General features: G+C 37.2%; 1 protein-coding gene across 3 annotated transcripts in view; it reads left to right on the forward strand.

Annotated features, from left to right (window-relative positions):
- Window positions 1-14,072, forward strand: part of C4H10orf67 (chromosome 4 C10orf67 homolog) — a 127,185-nt gene that overhangs the window by 52,097 nt on the left and 61,016 nt on the right. For all 3 annotated transcript variants that reach the window (XM_058183163.1, XM_058183161.1, XM_058183162.1), the window contains 2 exons: window positions 378-452; window positions 3,097-3,243. In XM_058183163.1, the coding sequence (XP_058039146.1) occupies window positions 378-452; window positions 3,097-3,243 (222 nt within the window). The remainder of the gene's footprint in view (window positions 1-377; window positions 453-3,096; window positions 3,244-14,072) is intronic.

The following is a 14,072-nucleotide window of genomic DNA, read 5'->3' on the forward strand; positions in this document are numbered from 1 at the left end:
CATAACTCAGGCTTTCCAAGACGAGTAGCCAGCAGGTGTTGCAATTATAAGTCAAATCCATCTAATTCAGTAATGCCTTCCTTAATCAGGAGACATCCAGTTGTGCTAGATTAAAATTCTTATGGTGTGCACTCTAAGGGCTTGGCAAGAACTCTGAAGCAGACAGCGCCAGACAAACTGACTTATGGATCACACTGTATAGTAGCTCCGTACTTTAATATTAAAAAAAATAAAAAATATTTAAAAAGACAAATTTGGTAAGAACTTTTTTCTACAATTGGCATTATTTGTTTGTATTGTAACCTACTTTTTCAGTTTGTTATTGCTATTAATTTAATAATTCATACAAATATGAATCCTTTCTTTTTTAATTACAGAAAGAAATGAAAACACGATATAGCTACCAACAACAATTAAGTGATGCACTTGCTCTTCTTAAAATGAACTATTCAGTGAGTTTTTTATTCTTGCTATTGTGTTTATTTGAGGCATCTAATACAATATATGTTCTTTGCTCTGACTTTTTATTAGAGTGGTTGAAAGTTTTTATAAATAGTATGTTATGTTTCTCATTATTACCTGGTTTTACTATCTTTTTTCATTCTTTGCCTTTATTGTACTATTATTGCTATTTTTTGTGTTTGTGAATTGGCCAGAGTCACTTAGAATAGAATAGAATAGAATAGAATAGAATAGAATAGAATAGAATAGAATAGAATAGAATAGAATAGAATAGAATAGAATAGAATTTTATTGTCCAAGTGTGATTGGACACACAAGGAATTTGTCTTGGTGCATATGCTCTCAGTCTTGGTGCATATGCTCTCAGTGTACATAAAAGAAAAGATACGTTCATCAAGGTACAACATTTACAACACAATTGATGATCAATATATCAATATAAATCATAAGGATTGCCAGCAACAAGTTATAGTCATACAGTCATAAGTGGAAAGAGATTGGTGATGGGAACTATGAAACGATTAATAGTAGTGCAGATTCAGTAAATAGTCTGACAGTGTTGAGGGAATTATTTGTTTAGCAGAGTCGATGGCCTTCAGGAAAAAACTGTTCTTGTGTCTAGTTGTTCTGGTGTGCAGTGCTCTATAGCGTCGTTTTGAGGGTAGGAGTTGAAACAGTTTATGTCCAGGATGCGAGGGATCTGCAAATATTTTCAGTCAGGCCATGTAAAATTTACATGGAAAAATTGAGGGTTATAGGTTACTTCTATTTACTGCATTAAATTTGGTATTTGAAGCAAATTATCTCAATGTTTTAACTTTCTTACTAAGAACCTGAATTGATAAAACAACACAAGTGAAACAATCTGAAAATCTATTCTAATGTGAAAATGTGTGAGGTTCTCTTTTGCAGATGTTGTGATTCTGCCCAGTCATTATGTAAAGCAATTTTTACATAAGAATAGCAGGACTACTGGAATACATTGGCTTCCCGAATCCCATCTAAACTTTGCCATTCTATGTACTGAAATACACTCAAAGAGATTAGATATGCGTGGTGATGACAGAAATTCTAAATGGTTTCAAAGAGGATTGTATTAGTTTATGGAAGCCAATATTGTCAATGGCTATAAATACTGATAGTTGTTCATTACATGCTGAATTGTAATCTGCAAGCCTTCCACACTGACTGCTAAAAGTGAAAGGTGCTATCATACTCTAATTTATATTTGACAGTTTCACTGACTCATCCAACAGGCCACTGTGACATTCAGTGCTGGACTGCATGGATTTAAGTCCCAATCCTATTTATCCCAAATTTAGCTGTTAAATAGGTGATGGTTTAGGGTTTAACTGTTGTAAACTGGAAGTACAGCCACTGCATTCCCCGCCCCCCTTTATGTGTGTCTCTAGGATGGCACTCATTATATTCTGTTCCATGAGCTGCATTGGCTGTTAGTTTGCTTCCAGGTGCAATTCAAGGTGCTGGTTTTGACTTTTGAAGCCCTACATGGCATGGGGTCAGGCTATATGAGAGAACACCATCTGCTTATCCCATCAAAGCCAGCAGGAGGGGTGTGTTGCATGTTCTGTTTGTTAAAGAGTTACCTGATGGGATCAAAACACTGTGTTTTTTCTGTTGTGGCTTTTGCCCTCTGAAACATTATGCCTGCTCAGGAGAGGGAGTTAGCTCTATCTCCATTAGCCTTTTGGAAGGCCCTGAAAATGTGGCTTTTCCAGCAGCCATGGATGCCATGGAGGAATCCACACGATGGTCATATTGAGTTTAGATGGATGTTCACCTGCTGCATTATTGCTTTTATTTATATTTTACGGGAGGGGGGAGGTTAAACTGCTGAGACATTCTTTTAATTGTTAGTAATACATGGCCCAGAGTCATGTTCAGTTAGATGGGCACTAGATAAATTTATTAAATAAATAAATATTTTTCCTCTCTTCTACAGTGATTGCCACTGTTTCCTCATCTGAACACCTCCACTCCAGGGAAATAATTTCTTCATGTTTTATCTTGCGGGTTAATTAAAGTTTGAGAAGTTGGTGGGAGACAAACTGCTGTGTCATAAAATATCAGAGCTCTCCCCACCTTCCTTGGCCACCTCATAATTAAAATAAATACAAAAGCTCTTATTCTTTTTCTTAAAGATAAAGGTAAAGGTTCCCCTCGCACATATGTGCTAATTGTTCCCGACTCTAGGGAACGGTGCTCATCTCTGTTTCAAAGCCGAAGAGCTAGCACTGTCCAAAGATGTCTCCATGGTTATGTGGCCAGCATGACTAAACACCAAAGTGCACGGAACACTGTTACCTTCCCACCAAAGTGGTCCCTATTTTTCTACTTGCTTTTTTTTTTTTACATGTTTTCGAACTTGCTAGGTTGGCAGAAGCTGAGACAAGTAATGGGAGCTCACCCCGTTACACGGCACTAGGGATTCGAACTGCTGAACTGCCAACCTTTTGATCGACAAGCTGAGCGCTTTAGCCACTGAGCCACCATGTCTTTTTGTTTACGAAAAAGAATGGTAAAACACATTAATAAACCATATGCCTTCTGAAACTACTTGTGTTGTTGTAACTGCAATGGGATCTCTTACTATTTGCCCTTTTGTTTTGACAGAAATATGTACAACTGGATGAACAATGTAAAGTAGATTTATCAGCTGCAAAAATAGATAAATTAAGGAGAATCATTGATGAGCAAGCAGATAAAATTGAATATTTAACAGCGCTGTTAGAGGAAGAGAAAGACATGAGAGATGAAAAGGTATGTTGCTTTTCACAGCCATTAAAGAAATTAGGCCAGCTGTAGGATCTGCTTCATTGTAGCTTGTGGTCCAGCAGGTCTGATGCAATCCATTAAAGATAAATCTGCCTTCAAATAAAATATTTTTTTTTCGAATTTTGTTACAGGAGTTTACACTGTCCTATACTAGGTCATTAGATTGAGCTCACTTTGGCTTAGTCTGAATCTTTTGTGTATTTTCAAATAACCATTAACTTACCTATTTTGGAGGTACAGAATGAAATAAGGTCATCTGTGTCATTTTTTAATAAATAACTGGGAGCACAAAGTAAATAGAAGTGACACCAAACTGGATGAAATAGCAAAAATCTTAAAACACGAGAGTATGAAAACAATCTTGAAAGTTAAAAAATTGAATAGATAACCAAGGTAATAGCAATCAATGTAAATTTTGTCATTTTTAAAAAAGGAAAGCAATACTAGCCTTGATCTTGATTAAAAGGCCAAGAAGATTTTTCCCAAATTAATTTATACTCCAAGAAAAAATCCTGTTCAAATTCAAATATCTGGAAAATATTTTCAGAAAATAAAATCGTAGTTTAGAAATTTTGTATGAGGTTCTTTGATTCTGAGAATACTTTTTATAGGAAATGCAACTATCAATTAGGGAAAATTTGGTTTTCTGAAACAGGAGATTTGTCTTCAAATTTATCTACTGTCAAGTATTAAATGCTGGAAGCTAATAACTGATATTAATTTTCAGAGATGGACAACTTTGGTATGCACATAGATAGTACCTTTGGTTTAATAGACAGTGTTCTAAATAGACAGGATCTAAATACAATAGAACTCTAGTACAGTATTTTTGGAAACAATTATGTCAATTAAAAGGCTATAGAATGTAATATCTTTAAAAAGCTTGTTTCTTTTTCCCATGCCATATTGACATTATGGGGAAATCCTACATTAAAAATTAGAAAAAAAAAGATGAAAAAATTGGATGAAACCTCACATATTGACTTTGGATCATTTGACAGATGATGATAAGAGACAATATATGTGTTAAGAGACAATTATCTTCTACCAGATATCTATGGAGATTCTCAGTCATGCAGGTCATGGTTGTGGCACAGGTGCTTTTTTCAAGAGGCAACTGGACTTTCTGGTTTTTCTTTGAAGACATTTCGCTTCTCATCCAAGAAGCTTCTGCAGCTTTACCAGATGTAACCCAATGGCAATATTTACAACTAGAAACCTCTGTTAACAACATTGTTTGGACCAGTAACATTTTCTACTTCTCAGATATTCAAAATACAAAACAGTTGATTAAATTTTTTTAAACTAAAAAAAACCGTACCACAGGTAGGTCTTGAATTACAACAGTTTATTTAATGTTCAAAGTTGCAACAGCACTGAAAAAAGTTTCACACTTATGACCACTGTGGCATCCCATGACCGCATGATCAAAATTCAGACACTTGGAAACTGATTCATATTTATGATGGTTGCAGTGTCTCAGGGTTATGTTATCACTTTTTACAATCTTCTAACAAGCAAAATCAATGGAAAATCCAGATTTCCTTAACAACCATGTTACTAACTTAAAACTGCAGTGATTCACTTAACAACTATGACAAGAAAGATTGTAAAATGGAAAAAAACCAGGGGTGAAATGCTTCTGGTTCAGACCGGATGGCTCCTGGTTCAGTAGTGATGGCGGCAGGTGGTTCAGAGAACTGGTAGCAAAAATCCCGGGGGGGGGGGCATGCCCACCTGAGCCATGCAATCATCAGAGGTTGTTTTTTTTAACTTTTAAAAGCATTTTTTCTTCAGCTGAAAAAATGCTTTTAAAAGTAAAAAAAAGCCTCTGATGATCACACGGCTCAGCTGGGATCATCAGAGGCTTTTTAAAATGTTTTTAAAAGGCTCTGGCAATCCCAGCTCAGTTGCCTGATCATCAGAAGCTTTTTTTTCTTTTAAAGGCAAAAAAATGCTTTTAAAAGAAAAGCCTCTAACGATCAGACAAGTCAGCTGGGATCATCAGAGGAGCCTTTTAAACACATTTTTTACAACTTCATAGGCTACGCCCACCCAGTCACATTACCCCCACCACCAAGCCAAACCCACAGAACCAGTAGTAAGAAATTTTACATTTCACCACTGAACAAAACTCCATTTAACAAACGTTTCACTTAGCAACAGAATTTGGGCTCAATTGTGGTCATACATTGAGGACAACCTATGTTAATTTCAATAAGTCAATTTGATATGCAGGTGGTAAGAGATGAGTGGAAGGAAGAATTAGAGATTCCTCAGCTTAGACACGGAGAGTGTGTCTTAACTTCTATAACTAGAGCAGGGGTGCTATTCAGCAGGTTCTGACAGGTTGTGGAGAATCAGTATTGGAAATTTTTAGTAGTTTTGGAGACCTGGCAAATACCATCTCTGGCTGGACCCAGAGTGGGGTGGGAATGGAGATTTTGCAATATCCTTCCCCCAGGAGTGGAGATTTTGGAGTATCCTTCCCCTGCCATGCCCACCAAGCCACACCTACTAAGCCACATCATGCCCACTAAGCCACGCCGAGAGAACTGGTAGTAAAAAAAATTGAATTTCACCACTGAACTAGAGTACCAATGGATCGTAGCCTACAAGTTATACAAGAAATATGGGGCCTCTTGTGGCTCAACAGGCTAATGCAGTCTGTTATTAACACAGCTGCCTGCAATTACAATTACTGCAGGTTCGAGTCCCACAAGGCCCAGGGTTGACTCAGCCTTCCATCCTTTATAAGGTAGGTAAAATGAGGACCCAGATTCTTGGGGGGGCAATACAAGTTGACTTTGTATATAATATACAAATGGATGAGACTATTGCCTTACACAATGTAAGCCACCCTGAGTCTTCAGAGAAGGGCAGGATATAAATTCAAATAAAAAGAAAAAAGAAAAAATAGTATTGTAACTCTAAATTGTAATTTTAACAGTTTATACTAAATCTAATAAAACAAGTTAAAAATTAATTACAAGCATATAAAATATAAATTACCACTTTAAAATAAGCAAACCATGGTTAGTGGCCATTGTAAAAGCTCCAAACTATTACCAGACTCCAAAACTTAGCAAAAGTCCAGCCCCCCCTCCCCGGGCCTGGCCCCCTGCCAGAAAGTGACTCAGAGAGTGAGGGGGAAGGGCCGTCAGGGCTCCCCTCTGCAGGGCCGGCCTCTCTGGCTCAGCTCCAGGAGCCAGAGGCAGGCCAGGTGGAGGAGGTGACGAGGCCTCTGTCTCCTGTATCTCCCCCCGCCCAGGCAACGCTTCCAGACCCAGCTGTGGACAATCAGCCCTGGTTAAATTCCAGGTTTCGTAGACAAGAGAAGCGGGAACAACAAAAAAAGGGGTGGGGCAGGCCTAGAGAGTGTTGAGTCACAGAGCCACACCCCACAGGGTATAAAAGCAGGAGGGGCTGCTCTACTACTTTGTGACGGACAAAACAAACTGACTGGAGAAAACTTGAGCTGAACTATTTGACTGAGCATTTGGCCTGGATTGCTGTTTGTTCCTGACTTCCTGGTTGCTCCGGTAACAAGCTTCTGTGACGCCGGCATCAGGGAAGATAAAGAAAACCTTGGCAGACATTTGCTGGTCTGCTGCTAGAGCTGATAGCTGCCATGGACTAAATTGCTGGCTAATTGAGTCAGTTCACGTGTCTCCCAGACTGAGGTGGTGAGGACAGAACAAGAACATTGATTAAGGAATTGGATTTAGTGGCTGGAACGACTCTTTCTAACATCCTCGACTTATTATCACAAATTAGCCCAGAATTTTGATAATAATGAATGGTTGTTAAGCAAATCATGTGGTTGTTAATCACATTGTAAGCCTGAATCCAGCTTATCCAACAGGAATTTTTTGCCAGAAAATGGCAACAGACTTTGCAAAATGGGATCGTATTATTGTAGGACACTGCAACCACGAACTCACAGAAAATATGACTTCAGCAACAGAGCGGTCAATGCCTGGAATGCACTACCTGACTCCGTGGTTTCATCCCCAAACCCCCAAAATTTAACCTTAGACTGTCTACTGTTGACCTCACCCCATTCCTAAGAGGCCTGTAAGGGGCATGCATAAGAGCACGAGTGTGCCTACCGTCCCTGTCCTAATGCTTATACCAATATATATAATCTAATACGTACTTGACAAAATGAATAAATAAATAAAAAATGGCAACCAATTGCCAAGCATCAAAAATGACTGAAGGGGTGATGCAGCAGTTGTAACAGGTCATAAGTTACTCTTTTTTGTCTGTTCTAACTTCAGATGCTCATTAGGGAAAAAGCCACAAGTCAAGGACTACCTGTATAATTCTGTATGTTTGTGTGTTCATGTTAACAAATAATGTTTGCTTATTTAAATTAAATTAAATCAAGTGAAATGCTGTATCCTTCTTGCTGTTCCTTGAATAATAAATCTGTTCAACAGCCCCCTCTTGTGGAACTAATCATACTAACATGTTTATATGCAGATTTTTCCTTAGAAAAAAGAAAATATTACAAAAGGCTACAAAAGCTGTCACTCCTCCTAATTGGATTTTAATGCAAAATCTAGTTTGATTTTACAGCCCAATTTACCCTCATTAATTTTAATTTCTGTATAGATTTTTCTGAGGCAGAAAACATTGGGATAAAATCAGCAGTGTGGCACGTATTGGTAAATACAAAATCCTGATTTTGTGAAATAGCAATATATGGGAAATCTTAACAAGGTGAAACATCAGAGAGAGGTCCCCTCTGCATTCAGTTCCCACTTGTCTGAGAAAGGCCACGCAGGATTTAACTTTTTTTAAAGAGTCCCAATTTCTTAGTACTCTTGAATCAGAACTTCTGATTTAAATAAAGTCTAGGAAGTATTTTTAAAAGACAACTTTAAATTACATTATGGACAGAGGTGGGAGTCTCATCATTTACCTACCAGTTTGCCCAGCACCAAAAATGTGAGCGTGCGTGCTTTGCTTGCATGCGCAGCTTGCACGCATGCACACAACTTGAAAACGTGGCTAAATAGGATGGCATAGCACAAGTTGCTACTACTGGTTCACCCAAACCGGTCCAAACCGGCTGCATACCACCTCTGATTATGGAGTTTCACCAGAGAGTACAATGTGCTATTCTGGCCCAGCTGTAACCCACAAAACACACTCACTTCCCCCCCCCAAGAGAGAGAGAGAGAGAGAGAATTCATGTTCTGCCACAATTAAAATATTTTCCTATAAAGCAATTTATAGTTCTTATATTGATGCTAAGAGGCCATAAATATGCTGATTCTGCAAATGAGCTTTGCAGTCAAAAGTCATGTTTCTTGAGTATAATTTACACATATGAGACTTGCGCTACAATACACTGAAAAATTTGGGAGATAGTTTTCTAGAGGCAACATAACATTTTATTTTAGAGCCACTAGTGGGAGCTAGCCAACAGGAAGTAGGGGTTAGATCAATATTTAACTCCACACTCAGCCATAGGGGCATTGATTCAGTGACTTTAAGCCAGTCACTTCCCTTCAGCCTAAGATACCTCATAGGATTGTTATTGAAATAAAATGAAGAAAATTTCCCATGTAACGTTACACTGAATTCCTAAGGGAAGGATTTGCAGTGATATAAAACAATTAAGAGTGGGATTGCATCTGAATATAAAGGCATTAATACGGATAGTCCTTGACTTACAACATCGTTTAGTGACAATTCAAAGTTACAACGGCATTGAAAAACATGACTTAATGACCATTTTCACATTTATGACCAAAGCAGTATCCCCAAATTCAACTCTTGGCAACTGACTCATATTTGTGACCGATGCAGTGTCCCAGAACCATGTGATCACCTTTATGTCCTTCTGACAAGCAAAGTAAGTGGGGGAGCCAGATTCCCTTAACTATGTTACTAACTTAACAACTGCTGTGATTCACTTAACAATTGTGAAGCTATTAGGGTAAATGTTGACTTTCTCTATTCGGTTAATTGAGGTTAAAATAATTTCATTGTTTAAAATTAAGAGTGTTAATAGTTTTTTGTTTTTATTATTAATAGGCATTATTAATCATCAGTTTTGATGGAAAGCAAGAGCATATATTAAATAAATTATGAAATAAAAGCAAAATTATAATCATATTATACAATCATTATTAACTTATTAAATAGTTTTTAATAATTAAATAAATTTCATAAAGACAATTCTACCGTTCATGCTGTAAAATAGGGGTCTCCAACCTTGGTCCCTTTAAGACTTGTGGACTTCAATTCCCAGAGTCCCTCAGCAAAGCTGGTTGAGGAACTCTGGGAGTTGAAGTCCACAAGTCTTAAAGGGACCAAGGTTGGAGACCCCTGCTGTAAAAACACAGAGAATGAAATACACTAAACTAAATTGCAAAATGAAATCCATGCTTTAATAAATGCAAAAGGTGATAGCACTTTCAACTTTCAAATTGCCTGAAATACTACCTGCTTTTGGTAAGCTAGAAGATAATGTTGAAAAAGCCCTTCGCAACCTGAAACCATCATTATCTATTGGACCAGATGGACTATATGCATACTTTTTAAAAAAACTTTCAGTTAACATAGCTGAACCCCTAAGCATAACCTTTAATAAAGCCTTCACAACTAGTTCCCTCCCAAAACTCTGGTCATCCCTATCTTCAAAAAAGGAGATCCCAGCCTAGTTGAAAATTACAGACCTATCTCTCTATGCTGCGTCACCTGCAAAGTAATGGAATCCATCATAAACCAATCCATTACACTCCATCTTGAAACAAACAACCTTCTTTCTAATAAACAATTTGGTTTCAGAAAAAAAATGTAACTTACAACTTCTCCACTGCAAAAACATGGACTACCAACCTTGATCAAGGAAAAGCAATAGATGCAATCTACATAGACTTCTGCAAAGCTTTTGACTCAGTAGTACATGACAAACTTCTCCTCAAACTAAATCCTACGGCATTTCAGGACCTCTTCACAATTGGATAAATGCCTTCCTGTCAAACAGACAACAAGTGGTCAAAATTAGCAACCCTCTATCAAACCCTGTTCCTGTCAGAAGTGGTGTTCCCCAAGGTAGTGGTCTTGGTCCAACGCTCTTCATACTATACATAAATGATCTCTGTGACCTTATCTCAAGTTATTGTGTTCTCTTTGCTGATGATGTCAAACTATTTAATACCACTAACAATACTTCTACCCTTCAAGATGACCTTGATTTTGTTTCCGATTGGTCTAAAAGTTGGCAACTCCAAATCTCAACCAGCAAATGCTCAGTCTTACATATTGGAAAAAAGAACCCTATCAATAAGTACAAGTTTGATGGTCATTACCTTACTGACAACCCTCACCCTGTCAAAGATCTTGGAGTTTTCATATCAAACGACCTAAATGCCAAAGCCCACTGCAACTATATAGCAAAAGAGGCTCTAAGAGTTGTAAACCTAATTTTACGCAGCTTCTTTTCCAAAAACCATACACTACTAACTAGAGCATACAAAACATTTGCCAGACCTATTCTTGAATACAGCTCATCCGTCTGGAACCTTTACCACCTCTCTGACATTAATACAATCGAACACGTCCAAAAATATTTTACTAGAAGAGTTCTTCGCTCCTCCGAAAACAACAAAATACCTTATACCACCAGGCTTGAAATCCTGGGATTAGAAAACTTAGAACTCTGCCGACTTCGACATGACCTGTGTCTAACATACAAAATCATCTATTGCAATATCCTTCCTGTAAAAGACTACTTCAGCTTCAATCGCAATAATACAAGAACAAACAATAGATTAAACTTAATGTCAACCACTTCAAACTTGATTACAGAAAATATGACTTCTGTAACAGAGTTGTTAATGCTTGGAACTCATTACCTGACTCCATAGTCTCTACTCTAAATCCCAAAATCTTCAACCAAAAACTGTCTACTATTGACCTCACCCCATTCCTAAAAGGATTATAAGGGGCGTGCATAAGAGCACAAATGTGCCTACCGTTCCTGTCCTATTGTTCCTTTCATTATATCAAATTAACATAGCTGTTCCATACTTTTACTTATATATTTATATCTTTCTTTTATGATGTATTGTTTTTTTATCTATGACAATGTTTGTGTATACTGTTATGACAAATGAAATAAATAAATAAATAAATAACCTTTCCTGGATCTGCCTGCCTGTGGCCTTAGGCTCCCAGATTTGGATTTGGAAAATTTATTTATCATAAGATACAATTTGTTTTCTTAGCAGTTTTTATGTGTAATGGGTGGGGGAGCTAGTGTTAAACTTCAATCATGCAAAAAATCACAGCCTATCCATGGATTAAAATATAAAGCTGCAATGCAGCTTTAATTGGGTTAAATGTCTGCATTCAAATAAGCTTATTTGAATTTTAAAGTAACTTATTTCCATTCACTTGAAAATTCACTCTTGTGAATTTTGTGTTGTTGTTATTATGATGCAATCTACCAATTTTGCCTGAACCAATCTGGGGTGTGCTAGAGGCTACAAATGGGATTATAAGCATCTGCCGAGAGGAAAGGAAACAAATGAAGCAAAGTATATTGCACCAACACAATACAAGCTCTTCCCCAGACATAATTAAGTGATATTAATCAAGTGAAGTATAAAACAAAAGAGCTTGCACTGTGATATTATGACTCACATTTCACCATTTTGGCATCGTTATTATTCAAAGCTAGGTAATCTTACCTTGTTGTGTCATCATTTCAGAGATATTTCTTTACCTAAGCAGAGGAACAGAATGACCGAAGGTGGGGGGGAAAAAGCAGTGAAAATAGGAGCGACTTCAACTTCCTGCTGACTTCCCCATTGAATTTCCTTGTGGGAATCTGGCAGGGAGCATTGGAAATCTCCCTCCCTACCCTACCCTTTCCATCCCCTCCCAGCTGGCAGATAAATAACTGTTGCTGGGTGGGAAAGGGAGCAAAGGATTGTGAGACTGCCTGGAAAACTGTCATGGAACAGTGAAAATGAAAATCACATGACCATAGTCTCAGCCTAAAAGCAAATAGCACTGAGCAGTCACAGCTTTTCCAAATTTCACTTCTTTGGGAGGCTTGGGTCCCATATTTTGGCCCTTTTGTGAATTAGCTCACCTTGATATCTTAGTTCAAAAATTGTTGCCAAGTGATTTATCAGTTCACCCTATTAAAAATTATCAGTGAGAATTGTAGTAATATGTAGATAGACATGAATGGGATTCCAGGAATACAATCAAGTCAGTCCACCCCTGCCCTGGAGAATTTTTTAGTATTTTGATAATTCTCTTGGTAACAAAAACGTTGTATTTATTTCATAAATGGCATCTACTTAAGAGCTCAGTATGGAACTATTCATTAATAATGGTTGGTAAAGGGATTTTCCGTAATAAGGTTAACAGGTATTACTCAACTTATAACCATTTATTTAATAACTGTTCAAAGTTACAACCGCACTGAAAACGTAACATATGACCTTTTTTTACATTTAGAATGATTGCAACATCTCCACAGTCACATGATCAAAATTCAGACGCTTTGCAACTGACTCACATTTATGACAGTTGCAGTGTTCTGGGACCACGTGATCACCTTTTATGACCTTCTGACAAGCAAAGTCAATGAAGAAGCCAGATTCACTTAACAACCATGTTACTAACTTAACAACTACAGTGATTCATTTAACAACTGTGGCAACAAAAGTCATAAAGTGGAGCAAAATTCATTTAACAATTGTCTACTTAGCAACAGAAATTTTAAGTTTAATTAGAATAGAATAGAATAGAATAGAATAGAATAGAATAGAATAGAATAGAATAGAATAGAATAGAATAGAATAGAATTTATTGGCCAAGTGTGATTGGACACCCAAGGAATTAGTTTTGGTGCATATGGTCTCAGTGTACATAAAAGAAAAAGAAAAAACTTCATCAAAGGTACAACGTTTGCAACACAAGTGATGGTCATAGGTTGCAATTTAACCCTTAATGATAGCAACAAAAAGTTACAGTCATACAGTCATAAGTGGAAAGAGATTGATGATGAAAACGATGAGAAGATTAATAGTAGTGTAGATTTAGTAAATAGTTTGACAGTGTTGAGGGAATTATTTGTTTAGCAGAGTGATGGCCTTCGGAGAAAAACTGTTCTTGTGTCTAGTTGTTCTGATGCGCAATGCTCAATAGCATCGTTTTGATGGTAGGAGTTGAAACAGTTTATGTCCAGGATGTGAGGGATCTGTAAATATTTTCACGGCCCTCTTCTTGATTCGTGCAGTATACAGGTCCTCAATGGAAGGCAGGGTTGGTAGCAATTATTTGTTCTGCAGTTCTAATTATCCTCTGAAATCTGTGTCTTTCTTGTTGGGTTGCAGAACCAAACCAGACAGTTATAGAGCTTCAAATGACAGACTCAATAATTCCTCTGTAGAACTGGATCAGCAACTCCTTGGGCAGTTTGAGCTTACTGAGTTGGCACAGAAAGAACATTCTTTGTTGTCCTTTTTTGATGATGTTTTTGATGTTAACTGTCCATTTTAGATCTTGCGATATGATAGAACCTAGAAATTTGAAGGTTTCTACTGTTGATACTGTGTTGTTAAGTATTGAGAGAGGTGGAAGTATGGAAGGGTTACTTGTACTGAAGTGTTTATTACTGTAGATTTCCATTAAAAGAGGCTCTTTCTGCTTTTTATGAGGGCAAACATAAATAGGAAAATGAATGAAGATGGTTGCCGTTACAAAATAAATTACACAAATGTTGAAAGAACTAAACAGACATATAAGGGTCTTCTTATCTAGTTTGTGTTTTT

Source organism: Ahaetulla prasina, chromosome 4 (assembly GCF_028640845.1).
Source record: "Ahaetulla prasina isolate Xishuangbanna chromosome 4, ASM2864084v1, whole genome shotgun sequence".
NCBI lineage: Eukaryota > Metazoa > Chordata > Lepidosauria > Squamata > Colubridae > Ahaetulla > Ahaetulla prasina.